Source organism: Lepisma saccharinum, chromosome 6 (genome assembly GCF_977018435.1).
Source record: "Lepisma saccharinum chromosome 6, izLepSacc3.1, whole genome shotgun sequence".
NCBI classification, from domain to species: Eukaryota; Metazoa; Arthropoda; class Insecta; order Zygentoma; family Lepismatidae; genus Lepisma; species Lepisma saccharinum.
The window spans coordinates 71,078,548-71,095,493 of NC_139234.1; the positions used below are offsets into that span (position 1 = coordinate 71,078,548).

At 40.7% G+C, this 16,946-nt stretch overlaps 1 protein-coding gene across 4 annotated transcripts in view; it reads right to left on the reverse strand.

Annotated features, from left to right (window-relative positions):
- Positions 1-16,946, reverse strand: part of LOC145988863 (uncharacterized) — a 173,860-nt gene that overhangs the window by 122,823 nt on the left and 34,091 nt on the right. For all 4 annotated transcript variants that reach the window (XM_083124117.1, XM_083124116.1, XM_083124118.1 and 1 more), the window contains exon 5: positions 12,150-12,302. In XM_083124117.1, coding sequence (XP_082980243.1) covers positions 12,150-12,302 — 153 coding nt within the window. The remainder of the gene's footprint in view (positions 1-12,149; positions 12,303-16,946) is intronic.

Genomic DNA, 16,946 nt, shown 5'->3' on the forward strand with positions numbered 1-16,946 from the left:
TATACTTTTTTTTTCCTTTTCTCGATTTTCCCTTCGCACTCATTACAGATTTCGGTATCGTGCTTTTCCATATTTTCAGTAATTTAATTCTCTTGTGTATAATTCCTTTGACTATTTAATTTGCCCTTAGTTCGAATCAAGAAAATATGTTAGGAAATGTTTCCCATGTAAATGTTATTGTATGGTGGTGTAAAATTGATGCCAGCTTTTTCTTGGGATAAGGGTTTTGAAAGTGCAAGGGTCTCATTTATTAACCATGATGGGAAGGGGGGGGGGGGGCTGAGGGGTGCCAGAAACCTTCCAGACGGAATATGCCTGAAACGAAAAGTATAGATCGACCACAAGGGAAAAAATCCTTGGGACGAAAAGTCCCCGCGCAGATTTCCCTTCTTTCCTTCAGCTCGGACCATAAGGAAGCATGGTCCACTCTCCCCCGCCCCTCCTCGCGGGAGTACGGTGAACAGGAGTCGTGGGTCTGCGCAGGTTGTTTTGCTTGTGGTTCCACTCTTCCATCAACAGGTGGGGTGCTGAGAAGGCTAGGCTATCTGCGAGCGAGGGGGAGGGGGTGAAGAGCAACACTGCCACAGCGAGTCGCTGTAAATGATTTCATCGTCTGTGCTGGGTGAAACCGGTTCTTGGTGCTCCTACACTTTTCCGATACATTTCTGCCAGCCTTTCTAGCGAAGCGAGGTCATATGTTCCAGATTCGAACTCTGGTCAGGCATGAATGTATCACTGAGTTTGTCCCGTCACAATTTTATAAATTGATATTCCATCCGTATTATCGCAATTAATTCAAGAGGCAGAAGAGTGATGTAAAATAACCGAAATAGAAATTGATGCATTTGTGCCTGGTGCTAGTGGAACGATGAAGTTAACTCTTTATAAATGATGAAATAGGTAGCCCTTGCGCTCAAATACACTTATACCTTGGCAAAAAAACAAACAAAAAAAACTACTACTCTTACTACATTTGGAATACAGCCAAGAGCGATGTAAGGCAATGCAATTACATTGTGAATGTTTCACATCTTGTAATCTTTCTTTTTCTCGTAGCGGGGGCGGGGGTTCATTCATTACAAATATCTAGGAAAGGATTTAGCAGCAATCCGTGATATACTTAAATATCATAACATGCTGCGTAGCCAGGGTTCTTGGGTCCTAGCCTTTTCGTTGTTTCTTCAATCTTCATCAATTTCCCTAAAGCATCATTCATCCTCTGTCGCCATTGGCTATATGTAAAACTTGACATAAAATGAGTAAATTTCGAAAAGAAAACACAAGGATCTACTTTTCTCATAGCTCGCCAAACATGCACATTTCCGTATTTTATACTTTCAGCGCTATCATTATTCTTGGCAGGCAATGGAATTGAAGCAACTCTCACAATTAACGTAAACTACATGTCACTCAGGAATGACAATTCTCGCGGGCAAAGTGGATTTTTTTTGGCACATGGTAGCGCAATAACTATCTTCTGGCCTCCTAGATTTAAATACTTACTTTTTATTCCAGTTGAGTGATTGACTCACAATTTCGCCATTGAAGGTTTGGGTTGTATTTGGGTTATACGTATTGTGTTTTTGGTGCGGTAGGAAAAAGCAATCCCAACGGTTTGCACTGAACAGAAAATTGTGTGCTTTCCCTCTCTCTCTCTTCTATTTAGGTAAACTGTTGTTAGAAACATATTTTCCGAAGAATATCCACATTGAAAATAATATTCCACAATTGTTTTGATAGGGTATTTCTATTGCTCTGAACGAATTATCTCCGTAAGAGGACAAGGGCCTCCCCGATGGCGCAGTCGTAGAGTCGTTACCTTTTAATCAAGGGGTCCCGGGTTCGATACCCGGTGGAGGAACATAGTGGTTCGGAACCCACTAAAAAATGTAGGTCCAGTCCCAATTAGCCTTTCTGTGCACAAGGTGGACTTAAAAAACAACAATTCAATTCAATTCAATTGAATCATCTTATCAATATTTTTAAATCTGCATGCACCTGCTTAATTAAATAGATTATACATTTATATTCATTGCGGGAAGAAATGAGAGAGAAAACATTGCATTTTTTTCAGGGAATGCATGAGTCAATAATAATGTATATTTTACTGTATACAGGGTGTTTCTAAAGGTCGTTTACAACGCTTGGGAGGTGATTCCTCACACGAAAACAAGCAAAAAGTCTAAGTTCCATTTTTACGACTGAGGCTTCGTTTCCGAGATAGGAGCCTCGCAAAAGGTGACAAAGTGAACGTCACACCTAACTGGGACGAATACTATCACAGATAGAGAGGCGGTTCCAAGGGAATCATAAAGGAATCGTATGTGCTCAGTCCGGAAGTCACTATGAAAAGTTCACTGCACGCATGCGCAATGGAGTCCTCAAAGGAATTGGGGATTTCCAGCAACAACAATGCATGGAAAAGGTATGTAACGCAGCAAGAAGGACCGTGACAATGAGAAATGCGTTCAAGACAACACATCCCGACCTCAAACATCAAAACATGACCACCGAACACAAAAACCGAAAAGTTGAGCACGGTTGCATACCCCAGTTACACGCAAGGAATGAACGAATCATGTCATGTGGCATACGAGAGACAGGAGGAGGGAAAGAAAAACACAATATCAGATGATTGCGACAACGTGTATTTTTACACGCGACAACTACGTAATATCCCCCCCCCCCCCACACACACAACAAACAACAAATGCTACAATATCTTACGCACAGACAGTCCGTGTCACTGTACACCAACTGAAGATGTCACTTTCACCACACAAAGGGGGTGGGGAGCAATACCAAAAGTGTTCGCACGCGATCATTGTGACGTAAAAGAGACCAGTTTTGGAAGCGCTGCACAGGCAAGTCTGGCTCTCGTAGTCTACGTTTGACCTTCATGACTGCTGTTCCCGCGAGAGGAGCTCGAAGGGTTGGTTCTCTCCGGCAGTCATCCCAATCGTGTTGCAGGTGCTGGGATATGATCAGCAGGTCGCTCTAGGTTGTCATACGCATTGAAGAGTACTAGTATGTTGCATTGAAAGAAGTTGACGTGGTGGAGTGGGCAAGTCAAGTATCGCAACAATTGGTCTGTGGTGTTCGTACGGTGATACGGCCAATTTGTGCAGTGTGCCAGTGTTAAACAAAAACAATACTTTGCAGTTCCAGCTCCCTATTACACAGATGGCTGCGTATACGACCCAGCAGCTAGCAGACATGCATCTCATGTATGGGGAGGCACGTGGTAATAGCCGTGAGGCAAGGCGTCTTTATGGAGAACGCTTTCCACATAGACGTTTACCGTCTCACACCTTCTTTCAGGTAGTGGACAGTCAACTGCGTGAAACAGGGTCAGTGTTACCACCGCGACAAGAAGTTGGAAGACCCCGAAGTGTACGCACACATCAGTTTGCAGAAGATGTGTTAACAGCGGTCGCAGAACATCCTGGCACCAGTACGCGAGTGCTCGCTCGAGCACGAAACATGTCTCATGTGAATGTTTGGCGAGTGTTGTCAGATGAAGTAATGCACCCTTTTAAACTGCAGAAAGTACAAGAACTGTTACCTCGTTACTTTCGCCCTCGTATGGAGTTTTGCCAATGGTTGTTGCATCAGCTGGACACAAACCCTCACTTCGGGGCAAACGTATTGTGGACAGATGAAGCCATTTTCACCAGGATGGATGTCTTCAATAGTAGAAACAGTCATGTATGGGACTTTGACAACCCACATGCACTTTTTGTGGCCCATCACCAGCACAGGTTTTCAGTGAATGTGTGGTGCGCGATAGTACATGATCATTTAATTGGACCATACATTCTCCCTGTTCGCCTGAATGGTCGCACGTATCATGCATTTCTTAGTGAGGTTCTGCCTGAACTGTTGGAGACCGTACCTTTGGCACTGCAGCAAGAAATGTGGTACCAACACGATGGTGCACCAGCTCATTTCGATCGTAATGTACGACATTTCCTGCATGACGTGTTTCGCAATAGGTTCATTGGTAGGGATGAGCCTGTGCCTTGGCCACCGAGGTCGCCAGATCTCAACCCTCTCGATTTTTTCTTCTGGGGAGAAATGAAAACCCTCGTATACGACACACCTGTCACATCAGCTGAGGACCTCGTTGCTCGCATCAACGTCGCCGCCGGTAGCAGATACACCTGGCTTGTTTGCTCGTACTCGACAATCCTTGATTCGTCGCTGTCATCTCTGCGTAGAAGTAAACGGCAGACATTTTGAAAACCGTCTGTGATTATTGCCCTCGGCAAATACCAGTGAGAACACTTTTGGTATTGCTCCCCACCCCCTTTGTGTGGTGAAAGTGACATCTTCAGTTGGTGTACAGTGACACGGACTGTCTGTGCGTAAGATATTGTAGCATTTGTTGTTTGTTGTGTGTGTGGGGGGGGGGAGGATATTACGCAGTTGTCGCGTGTAAAAATACACGTTGTCGCAATCATCTGATATTGTGTTTTTCTTTCCCTCCTCCTGTCTCTCGTATGCCACATGACATGATTCGTTCATTCCTCGCGTGTAACTGGGGTATGCAACCGTGCTCAACTTTTCGGTTTTTGTGTTCGGTGGTCATGTTTTGATGTTTGAGGTCGGGATGTGTTGTCTTGAACGCATTTCTCATTGTCACGGTCCTTCTTGCTGCGTTACATACCTTTTCCATGCATTGTTGTTGCTGGAAATCCCCAATTCCTTTGAGGACTCCATTGCGCATGCGTGCAGTGAACTTTTCATAGTGACTTCCGGACTGAGCACATACGATTCCTTTATGATTCCCTTGGAACCGCCTCTCTATCTGTGATAGTATTCGTCCCAGTTAGGTGTGACGTTCACTTTGTCACCTTTTGCGAGGCTCCTATCTCGGAAACGAAGCCTCAGTCGTAAAAATGGAACTTAGACTTTTTGCTTGTTTTCGTGTGAGGAATCACCTCCCAAGCGTTGTAAACGACCTTTAGAAACACCCTGTATACTCTTTTATATTGCATTGATTCATTAGTATCCTTATTTCCTAAAGCAAGCGTGAGTTTCTTTGCACACACCACGCAAGCCCTGCTTGACGTAAATATCAGATGCAGTAACTTCGCGGTTGCCCTTTGCCACCACGCTTTGGCTTTAATTCGAGCCCCGGTAGGTGCTGCGTTCGAGATACTGCAGCAGTTTTACTCGTATCTATGCCTTGAGCATGTCACTTGCAACGGAACCAATAAAATGAAACTTTCTGCACCGGAATGGGCATGAAACTCTACATGCACCAATGATAAGTTGTTTTCAAGAGGCATGTGCAAAGTGCAGCATGTTCCTTCGGTCCGAATGTTCCCTTACGATATCATTTCATCATGCCTTACACTTCGGAATTTACAAGAGAGAATATAGTCCGCATTTTTTTGTGCGGCGGATCTCCTGCACTTCAGATTGCTACGACTCTTGGTGTGGGCGATTCATGCGTCAGGCGTTGGATTCGGTGTTACGAGGAAGAAGGGGACCAAGGAATGAAGTGAAGACCCAACAAAGGCCGGCCGAGGAAGACAACCAGGGAAGAAGATGCAGGCATCATTGAGATGAGCGAGGGCAATCCCTTCATGGCTGCAAGGAAGATTCGCCAAGAGTTGAAACTGGAGTGACATGCTGCAACAGTTCGGCACCGTCGAGCGGCAAAGAAAGAAGCAATGATGCATTTGCATCAAGAAACACGGATCAGTTTTGCTTTACAATATTTACCAGCTCCTCAAGAATTTTGGCAGAACGTAATTTTGAGCGACGAGAAAGTATTTTCGTCTGACGAAAATGGTCAGGTTTATGTTTGGAGGCGCGACAACACTCGCTACGGCCCCGAGAACATTTCTACCCATGCTAGGAGTGGCAGAATATCCGTGGCGGTGTGGGGATGGATCAGTTCGTCTGGAGTAGATGGATTGGTGGAAGTGTCCTCGAGAATGAATTCGCAGGAATACGTCGCAGTTCTGGAAAACCACATGATTAAAGCGTGAGAGAGAGACACCTTGAAGATGAGATTCCGCACGTGAGTTTCGATCAAGACAACAGCAGCGTTCATACATCGAAAGCGAACACCACCTGGTTTAATCAGCACCCAGGAATTTCAAGAGTAGATTGGCCAGCGAAGTCTCCCAATCGAAAACATTTGGGCGTTGATGGTGAGATAGTGGGAACCTAGATAGCTGAGAACAATGGAAGCTGTACTGGCTCACGTGTTTGATGTTTGGGAGAGTTTAAGGAGATGACCAAACATCTGCTCGTGGAATCCTTGCCTCGTCGACTAGATGCAGTGCTTGAATCCAACGGCGGGTGGACACAGTATTGAAACCCCGCACGGTTTAACCGATGTTCTTTGTTACATCACAGAACAAAACTAATTACACACATCTCCATATGCAACTTATGTTTCCAAATCTTTCTTATTGATACCTTGGTGCTCATGGTTACTTTTTCACACACTTGCACCATTATATTATATTCTATAATATTAATATTCACATTATTGACAGATTTGATTCACATGAAATTCAAATGCGCAGCACACATGCACCCATTCCTAACACTTAACTGTTAGTTACATTACACCTATCACGTTGTCACAGTTCTAGATCAGTGGTGCCCAGGGGGAGGCGCAGACTGTGATGGAAATTTGACTGAGTAAACAGGGCACAAATTGAATTACGTTATCAATTAGCCATTGCTGTTATACAAATAGTAATTTGTAGATTGTCAGGGGAATTGTTACGGATAATAAGTAATATTGGTGGGGGGCGATATCCAACTCTTATATATTAGGCCTTAGATTGATAGGGAAATTATGGTGGGCGATTAATGAAGTTAGTGGTATTTTCAGGTTGCGGGATTGATAATTATTTTGGGGGGCAGGGAATCCCAACTCTTGTGTATTACTATTACGTCTTAGATTGCTTTTTTGGAGGGAGCAATATCAACAGGAAGTCTAAAATTGGCATGGGAATTTTGTTGGGAAGATTGAGTATTAAATTTGAGGTCAAGGGGAGGGGAATGAAGTTTTGATAAAGTGTTATGTCTTAGATTGCGAAGGGATTTCTGACGATTTAGAAATTGACAAAGGTCCGGGCGGGACTCGAACCCGGAACATTCTGTGTGTGGATCGTTAGTCCATCACTAACCTCGCTTGGCCGCAGAGCCGGTTCTCTTTGGTGGCCAAGCGCGTTAAGTGGTCCACTTCCGATACCACGAAATTTCCGCGTTCGAGCCACGGCTTCACTATTGGTATCATGGTGTCAATTTAATCTAATCGTCACTCATCCTCATTAGCCGAAAGTGGCAGAAGAGCGACTTAACATAACAAAAGGTACAAAAACAACTTTAACACTCTAGTAATTTCTGATCAATAGATGCGTATTAGCTTTGATTGTTGATTCTTTAATGATAAGCTTACGATGATTATTCTTAATATAAATTGCCATCCATCAACAGAATGACGGACCAATCGATCATTTAATTCATGTCGTTTTTTTGGTATTTGTTGTCCCTTCGGATCAGCTTCGAAACCTAAGGAAATGATTAGATGTCTGTCTGAAGTTAGTGACAATGGTTCTTTAATTTCCCGTCGCTCTTTCAGCCGGCGCGGGAACCACCTTTATGGCAGTGATCATCTGTTGCCGCGTTTACCTACGAAGGAACTCGTGGCCAAACAACGAATTAGGTCTACCTCTTGGGCAAGAAGCGGCAACTTTACAAAGCCCTTCTCCCCGAAGCAGCCAGCAGGGAAACAGGATTTTGTCAAAATAACCCTTCTGCTCTGTGAATGAAAACCGGTTCAAACAGCGTTTCGACTTAATTGGACATTATCCATTGTTTTTCTTTTTGATTGACTATATATTCTATCTATATATTTCGAGACATATCAAGATATCACCTCTTCTCTCATCTTCAGACGAACAATGTTTGCTATGTCTGTAGTGTGATTGGAACTATGACAGTCCGTGATTTTTTCCAAATCCGGTCCGCTAAGCAACCAGTCTTAGATGCCCATTCGAAATCGAGAGCTATAGAGCAAAATAAGTTTGAAGTGAAGAATCTTATTGAATGAAACATAGCTCGACTCACCCTCATATTTGATTTTTTTTTTTTTTTTAGATAACTTGCGTTCACTTCGTATAGAAGGCACCACGAGACTGAAAATTCACACTATTTGGCATGGCAAATAGACCTTATTCCAGCTTCGCTGAAAGTTCGATGTATATAATAGTTGTCAGTCATTAAGTTCAACGCCCTCTGCGCGTGTGTTGTGATGGGTTATCGTGTTCCAATTTTGATTTAATTCCATTTCATGCTCAGAAAGGCTACCCGAAGTGGGACCTACAGTTGAAAGTTGGATCCGAACCACTAGGCAGTTGTGTCTCCACCAGGAATCGAACCTGGGACTCCGTGATTATAGGGGGTTAACGCGTTCATGGCTTTACAGTTTCGTGAATTCAAGGAAGCCAAGGTGAGAAAAATGTGAAGAAATATCTTCTACACGGAACTAACTATGTGTGTGTATGTATGTAAAACTTTGTAGCACATCCATTTTCCTACCTTCATTTTATCATCATTACGTTGAAATTTGCACCAGTGATTTTTCACTACGTTCTAGGTCACGTCACTTTGAGTCGTAAAGTATTGTCTGTAATTCAGTTTTAGTATAGTTTGTAGCCTCTTACCCAAGAATTTTTAAGGTGGGAGAAAGGAGGTGGGGCTCAACTTCTGGAAAAAAATAGTGAGAGTTCAATTGAGAATACGAAAATGGAGCGGAATGATTATATTGCTACAATATCTTCATGAAAGTAAAGCGTAAAATTAAACATGACTATCAGCATAACCGAAAGCATATAATGAGATGATTTATTAGTGTTACCAGGCTAAAGGTGTGGAGTGCGGCATGTTGCCTCTTTCATTACAGAATTCCACATGTAAAAATTGTGGTCCCGGGTTCGATACCCGGTGGAGGGGGCACATAGTGGTTCGGATTCCACTTTAAACTGTAGGTCCAGTCCCAATTAGCCTTACTGTGCACAAAGTGGACTTAAAACACCAACTCAAACCAAAAACCAAATGTAAAAATTGATCAGCTCTTATTGCGAGTAACCATTATAGGCTTAGACCAAATTCTGGCGTTTATATTTCAATTCACTTCCTCAACAAATCCTTTCTCGATTGAAAAGATTTTATGCGGAGCGTCATTCAGTTGTTTGTGAGTGTTCTTTTTGCAGAAGCAACAGCAGCTCGCTCGCACCCACAGTGCCCCGCCCACTCGACGAGACGCGTTGTCTGTGCAGTGCAGAACAGTGACAGTGTTGCCTCTCTATTCGATCTTTGTATTCTCTTTTGCCTGCCACTACACACACATTTCAGACAATTCTTCCCATACAACAAATGGAAAAGCAATCAGGCAACTATTACATGGCTCTTTTCTAGATTTTGTATTAACACTTTCCACGGTCAAGATATGTTAAGTTGGTTCTGTTTCGTATTCCCACAATTTGGCTTCGTGCAGTATGGGTTTATATTGCAAGCTTAAAAAAAGAAAGTAGGCAACTATTTTAACATTTTAATTTTCAACCGTTTCATGATTGTATGCACTAATAATAATTGGCCGCCGCTTTGCCCGAGCATGGTAAGCCGTCGGCTTTTGATCTCGCTGCCGAAATTCCCAGGTTCGAGTCCCGGCCTGGGTATGATTGTTTATGAGTGTTCCTTCATGAATTTTATCATACACTAATCCTCATCGTTGCGATTAGCCAAAAGTAAAGTAAAAAAAATAAAGATATTAGTAATAATAATAATATGAATCTAGCCCCCCATGGTTCCTTTATGACTGTCCTTTTATCAATTTCATCGAGTCATCATTCATCCTCATTGTTGCGATTAGCCAATAAATGGTAGAGAAGCTGCGAAAAATAAGATGTAAAATAATAACAGAATTTTCTCCGCAGAAGGAAAAATAAATGCTCCAGACAACATGCAATTCAGGAAAAGAGTGTCCTGTAATGTGAGTCTGTAAACCAAATGTAACTCACGAATGAAGAAGTTTACGTGAGGGTTTAGTCTTCTACGAAGCAATACAGGCTTGGATGGCTCAGTGGTGGCGTCATCGCCTTGTAATCAAGGGGTCCCGGTGGAGGCACAAAGTGGTTCGGATCCCACTTTAAACTGTAGGTCCAGTTCCGATTAGTCATACTGTGCATTGTGGACTTAAAAACACCAAATCAACAACTAACCAACCAATACAGGGTTGGAAACACTACGGTTATAGGTTTGGAAACACTGCTCCTCTCGGGAACTACTCTACCAGGCGAAACTAGATGATATAAAATTCCGGGTTGCATAACCGTAAGGGGGGGGGGGGGCGTTTCATTCGATTTTGTGTGTACTGTAAGGCTTGCCACTGCTGATATGAAAAATTTATCAAATGTTCCACATCCATAAAAATGGAAATATATTTTCTAAAAAGAAAAATAATGGGAAGATTGTCACAAAAACATTCTATGCATGCAAGGTCTATTTAGATCTGATGAAGGGAGGGGGTGAAATTTTTCTCATAATGTGACAACACCTTCACAATTATGAGAATGGCTGCATTTTTTTTACATTTACGTACAGGTGATGACATATTAAATTCAACCCTGATGATTAATTTAAAAAATGAGCAAATACTGCAATTAAAATCAACTTACTGAATCATTCTGAGGTTAAGACAATGGACTTATCATAAATCAAATGATAAATCTGATTGCATAAACTATAGAGGAATTTCACTGCTAAGTGTCCCATACAAAGTTCTGTCAAGAATATTAGCTAGGAGAATAACACCTTACAGTGAAAAAAATTTAGGAGACTATAAGTGGGGCTTCAGGAAAAATAGATCAATCACACCATATTTTCTCAATGAGGTGTATACTCGAAAAGTGCTATGAGTATAACATCACCTTACACCAAATATTTATAGACTGCCAGAAAGCATATGACAGCATATGTAGAAAAGCCCCTTTTAACATAATACAAGAATTTGGTATATCACAAAAGCTGGTCAGGCTAATTAAAATGACAATAGTAAACGCAAAGGTGAAGGTAGGAGGCAAATATACTGAAGAATTTGAAATATCATGAGCAGTGAGGCAGGGAGATGTACTCTCAACTCAGCTATTCAACGTGGTCTTGGAAAAAGCCATACGAGGGATAGAAATAAACAAAGGAGGAAATATATTCAACAGAATGAAACAATATCTTGCTTATGCAGATGACTTATGTCTAACAAGCAGAACTGAGATGGGAATCAAGGAAAGCTTGGTACAACTAGAGAATGAAGCAGAAAGAGCAGGTCTCAAAGTCAACAAGGAAAAAACATGATAAGAACACAGGAGAAGAGCTAGTATCAAGAAGTTAAAGGTATACAAGTAAACAACAGGAAATTTGAAAGAGTTGAGAAGTTCAAATATCTAGGGACAATCTTAACAGATACAAATATTATGAGTGCAGAGAGAAACAACAGAATAGCTGCAGGCAACAGATGTATTTTTCCCTCTTGAAGTTATTCAGATCAAAGAGCATATCTAAACATCTCAAAATAAGGCGCTACAAGACTGTAATAAGACCCAAAGTTACATATGGAGCAGAAGCATGGTTTCTAACAGCACATAATGAGAAAAACCTACTCATATGGGAACGGAAAATCCTAAGGAAAATATATGGACCAGTGAATGAAAGGAGACTCTGGTTTTAAGAACAAACAAACTCCAGGACCTATATCAGCAGCCAGATATTGTGAATGAAATCAAGAGGATGCGACTACGTTGGTTGGGTCATGTGGAAAGGATGGAGGGAAGGAGGTGTGTGAGAAAATTAATGTATGAAAGACCAGAGGGAAGAAGAAGGGCAGGAAGGCAAAAGAAGAGGTGGCTGCAGGAGGCTGAGGAAGATCTAAGGAAGCTGGGAGTGAAAGGATGGAGGAAGAAAGCAAAAGATAGACCCGTCTGGCAGTCCATTGTGGAGGAGGCCAAGGCCCTACAGGGGCTGTAGAGCCACAGGGTAAGGCAAATTAAGATGACACATTAAATTTAACCCTAATGATTAATTTTAAAAATGAGCAAATACTGCAATTAAAATCAACTTACCGATTCTTTCTGAGGTTCAGACAATGAACTTATTCCTCTTTTTTGCAGAGAAGAAAGGGAATGCCTAAATGTCTCACAGAAGGAATGTAGACTGTCCAAAGATGCCACACAATGTTTACAAATACCTTTAGGTAGTGCATCAGATTCCGATACCTGAAAAATAGAAACAAAAGTTAAGAATGACCAATGATCACAAAGTTTAAGGCAACTTTCACATTGAAGTGATAAGTGAAAAGCAACATGTGATAAATGACACAACAAGGGTCCCTCCAGCAGTCTGTTTAAAAAGCCTACACTGCACACATGAGACCAACAGATCAAGTTGACAGAATGCAGACTACTGAGAAAACATGCCAGGCCAAGCGGCATTCAAGCAATAAGTGGCACGCTGCTTGTTGTATCACTTCTGCACAAAAGGTTGCATTTATTACTGAAGGTTCACTTCCAAGTGATATATGTTTGTGCCTAATGTTGCTTGTCACTTCGGTTTGAAAGCTGCGAAAGAACAAACGGAAGTATAAAAGTAAACTATACTAAATTCTTAGCTAGTGTTCCATGTGCAATGAAACAGTTTCCAAACTTTGAAACTAAGTTAACAACATGAACAAAAAAATTAATAGCATTCTAATATAGTCGGTCTTGTGTTCAAAAATGTTGATAACTGGTTGCCTAGTTTCAGAGTTTAGAAGCTGAAACCTTCAAATTCCAAAAGATGCAAACCTGATGTTGATGAGAAATTCAGAGAAGAATTTATTTGAAGATTCAATAAATTAATTACAGAGAATATTGAAAACTATGCCATTACCAGTCAAAAATAAAAATAATAAGTTCCATGGCAAGTACACAGAAAGAGTAAGTTCACAACAAGCTCATAGTTTCAACGGATAATAAATTACACAAGCTATCAACATCACTTCATGAAAACACACAGCGACATAGGGCTAGTAACAATATGGCAGTGATGTGCGGTGATGTCGACACTTGGGGTAGCAATCAGTGGCGTGCCCAAGAGAGGTTGGTGTGGGTCATAAACCCCCTCTCCCCCTATAGGGCCCAGTATTCCTAAAAATAGAACGTCAAAGAAAGGAAAGGATTGCAAAATGAGGAAGGACTACTGAAAAGAAGCACACGTTAATCCCAACAACTTTTGGAAATCGTCAAGATGATACGATAAAATTGATGAAGGGACAAACACAAATAACACCCATGCCGAGGTCGGGGTTCGAACCCAGAACTCCTGGTGTCATAGCGTGCAGTGATAACCACTCCCCCGCGGTTGGTTGATTTGGTGTTTAAGTCCACTTTATGTACATAAAAGCTAATTGGGACTGGACCTACAGTTTAAGTGGGATGCGAACCACTATGTGCCTCCACCGGGTACCGATCCGGAACCACTTGCACTTCCCCCACGGAGGTCGGCCGACAACAAGGATGAGTGGAAAGCACTCCTCAGTGCACGTCACTGCGATATGGTATTTTGAATGTATGTGGTGTGGTGCCTCACTAAGAACCACCTTCAAAATGTTAAAATAGAAAAATAGGGTCAATTAACACCTTCTTGGTTAGGTACTTACTCTCCAAGCAAAATTTATACAGAACATTTTTTATGTAGCTCAGTATTTTCAAATGAGCACCCCAAAACTACTTTTCCTGATTTTGTAAGACTAAGAATTATAAATGGGTCATTCCATGGTTTTTTGATTTGGATGAAATTTGGCATGAAGGTTCAATCATATATGGAAGGCTTGTATTCCAAATATTAGGTTCCTCCGAGAAATAGTTCTAGAGTTATAGTCTGTGGAAGAAGGTGGTGCGCAACAGAAAATGTGATCCGAATATGAGAATTGAGCCTCATAACTAACTTCGGGACTCAATAACTTTGGAACTATTGATCACAGCCTAGTGATATTTACACACTAAACAAACCTGTCACCAAGGAACAATTGTATTACATCAAAATACCCACAGCTTGTTTACGTTAGCAATTAAAATACCCCAAAATATGCCTTAAAAAGCCTTACGTGTCAAAAAATGCATATTTTGTGTGCATGCTGTTACAACTGTAATCCATCCAGGAAGGTGGCATTAATTTTTCTAGTAACCCTGATGTTAGCACACTTTATGTCGTCTCCATATATATCACCAAATCCATATTATATGTGGTTGAATATGCAAGAAATTGAAAAATCACCGGAAAATGGTGGATTTTTTAAATGGTGTAGCACAAAAGGGACAAGAGATATCCAAGCCAAGTTGCATACACTACGTAATTAATGTGTGTCAAAATTTCAACTTGTTATTGCAAGGTGTTAGTGCACAGTAAAGGTAGACCCTTAAACGACCAGTGCATTTTCAGTGGGAAGTTTAAAATTGCGCAAGGTTTTAAATGAAGGTTTATATCTCCGTAACTATGAACGCTAGAGTTACAAATTATAGCTTGCTTCTTTCAGTACAGTCTCAGCTCCACGCCTATTGTTGAAAAAATCCAATTTGCACTAACTAAATAGAAGAAGACGAAAGTTAATAATCTTCTTTTTTCTTTACAAAATTCAATTTCGTCAGGCCAAAACAGTTTCCTGCGTATTGCAGTTCCTGTATTTCATTCTCGTAGCAAGAATTGTGCACTTACTGATGATACTTTCGTAGAAAAATATTTTCTAATATAAAAGCCATGCTTTTTAACGGGAAATTCAAAAGTCCAAAAAATTGTTATCTTGGAAACTATGAATCCTAGAGTTAAAACTTTTATCTTGTTTTCTTCCGTTCACACTAGACAATACGCTCATGGTCGAATAAACTCATTTCTCATATTTGGATCACATTTTCTGTTGCGCACCACCTTCTTCCACATGCTATAACTCTAGAACTATTTCTCAGAGGAACCTAATATTTGGAATACAAGCCTTCCAGACATGATTGAACCTTCATGCCAAATTTCATCCAAATCAAAATACCATGACCTGCAGGCCCTGGTCAATCTGACGTGGAATGACCCAAATAATTCAAGCATCTGTAAATGCATAGATGGTACTTTAAAAAAAAACAAAAAACTAGAGTTTAATACATTCTCTTTTTTGTCTCCACAATAATATTTGTTTATGCATTTAAGGATGCTTGAAAATCTTAAATTAGTTTTGGATGACAATTTGGATATGGTAGGCCATACAACAACGTTTCATCATATAATTTGCTTGAAATAAAGAGATCTAATCAACAAGGTGTTACTAAAGCAAGTAAAGGTAAAGGTAAAGGTAAAGTGTTCCCCTGTGCATAGCACCACGCCATGAAGGCGTATAGGGGGTGTGGGGGTAACGCAGGTTACCCCACATTACTAAAGCAAGTTCCCATTTAAATTTTTCTAAGAACATTTCAGGAAGAACAAAGAACTTTCAAAATATGACCAGTCAACTCACCCTGAGTTGTCATGTGATAACTAGAAACTGGATTTTACCCAAATATCTATTTTATTCCCTTGAACAGATCCGTGTACTAGGGATGATCAGAAAAAAATAATAGAAAGCCAGTAGGTATTTATTAGACAAATACAAATGGAAAAGGTCACTTCATACACTACTTCTCATCAAAGTCTCCTCCCCTGTTCAGGCATTTATCCCAGCGCTACGTGAGGTTCACGATGCCTGTCTCATAGAACTCCCGAGTCTTGTTATTGGAGCTAAACCAAACACTTACTTCGTGCTTGACATCATCATCTGAGTGAAACTGGAGTCCTCCTGCCAGGCCCGGACGTAAGGATTGGGCTTCAACAACCCCCCCCCCCCCCCCAGTTCTATGAGACAGGCATCAAGAAACTTGTGTAGTGGGGGATAAATGTCAGAAAAGGGGAGGAACTATGTTGAGAAGTAGTGTATGAAGTGTCCTTCCACACGAGTCCATTTGTATTTGTCTAATAAATACCTACTGGAATTTGTAGGCTTTGTATTCTTTTTTTTCGATCATCCCTTGTATATCCAATTGTGCCTAAAATTACTACATTTTTACTGCTAGTGTTTGTTCTAATTCAGGGTGGCTACAAACAGGTTTTCCAGGACAAAATTTACATTTTCCCCTGACAATTACAAACTAAACTAAATCGATGTTTTTGCAAATAGAAATAATAAACTCACACAGATCCACGTATGGTTTTGTTAAGTACCAATATTATCTTCTAATATGAAATTGACCTAATTTCTCTATTCTCTACGATTTCAATTCAAAGTGCAAAATAGTGAATTTGGAAAATTATTACAATTCACAAGCTAGGGAAGGATTACGGAATTTTGTCATACGCAGTAAGTTTAAAATAAAATACTTGATTATTTTTAAAGTTACGACTAAATGAGATAAGACTGAAGAGTGAATGATTAAGAAATACAATTTGTAATTAATCAGTCTCCTTATACATTCTCGGTATTATATGTTGATATTTCCACTGAGGTTTGGAACCCTCTGCTTGCAAGAACCATGAGTGCGGACTGCAGACTCGTTTTTCAATGCATAAAGCTACTTCTCTCTTCTCTGTAAAGCAAACAACTTAACTCTTGCATATAAGTGAAACAATTGAATCGAACAAAATAAAGTGTCATATTTCCTTACATTATCAATGGGATTTCTGCTTCAGTACAGTATATCCAAGTGAAGTACTGTGAAACTGACAACATGCAGTTATACCATTATTGCTGACGAAAAGGGTATGTAGGTATTAGAAATTTAACGCAAGGAATTTATAGAATTGCATTATATAGGTACCTGATTTAGCTAACCACACATTAAAACAGGAACACTCTAATAATAAAAGCT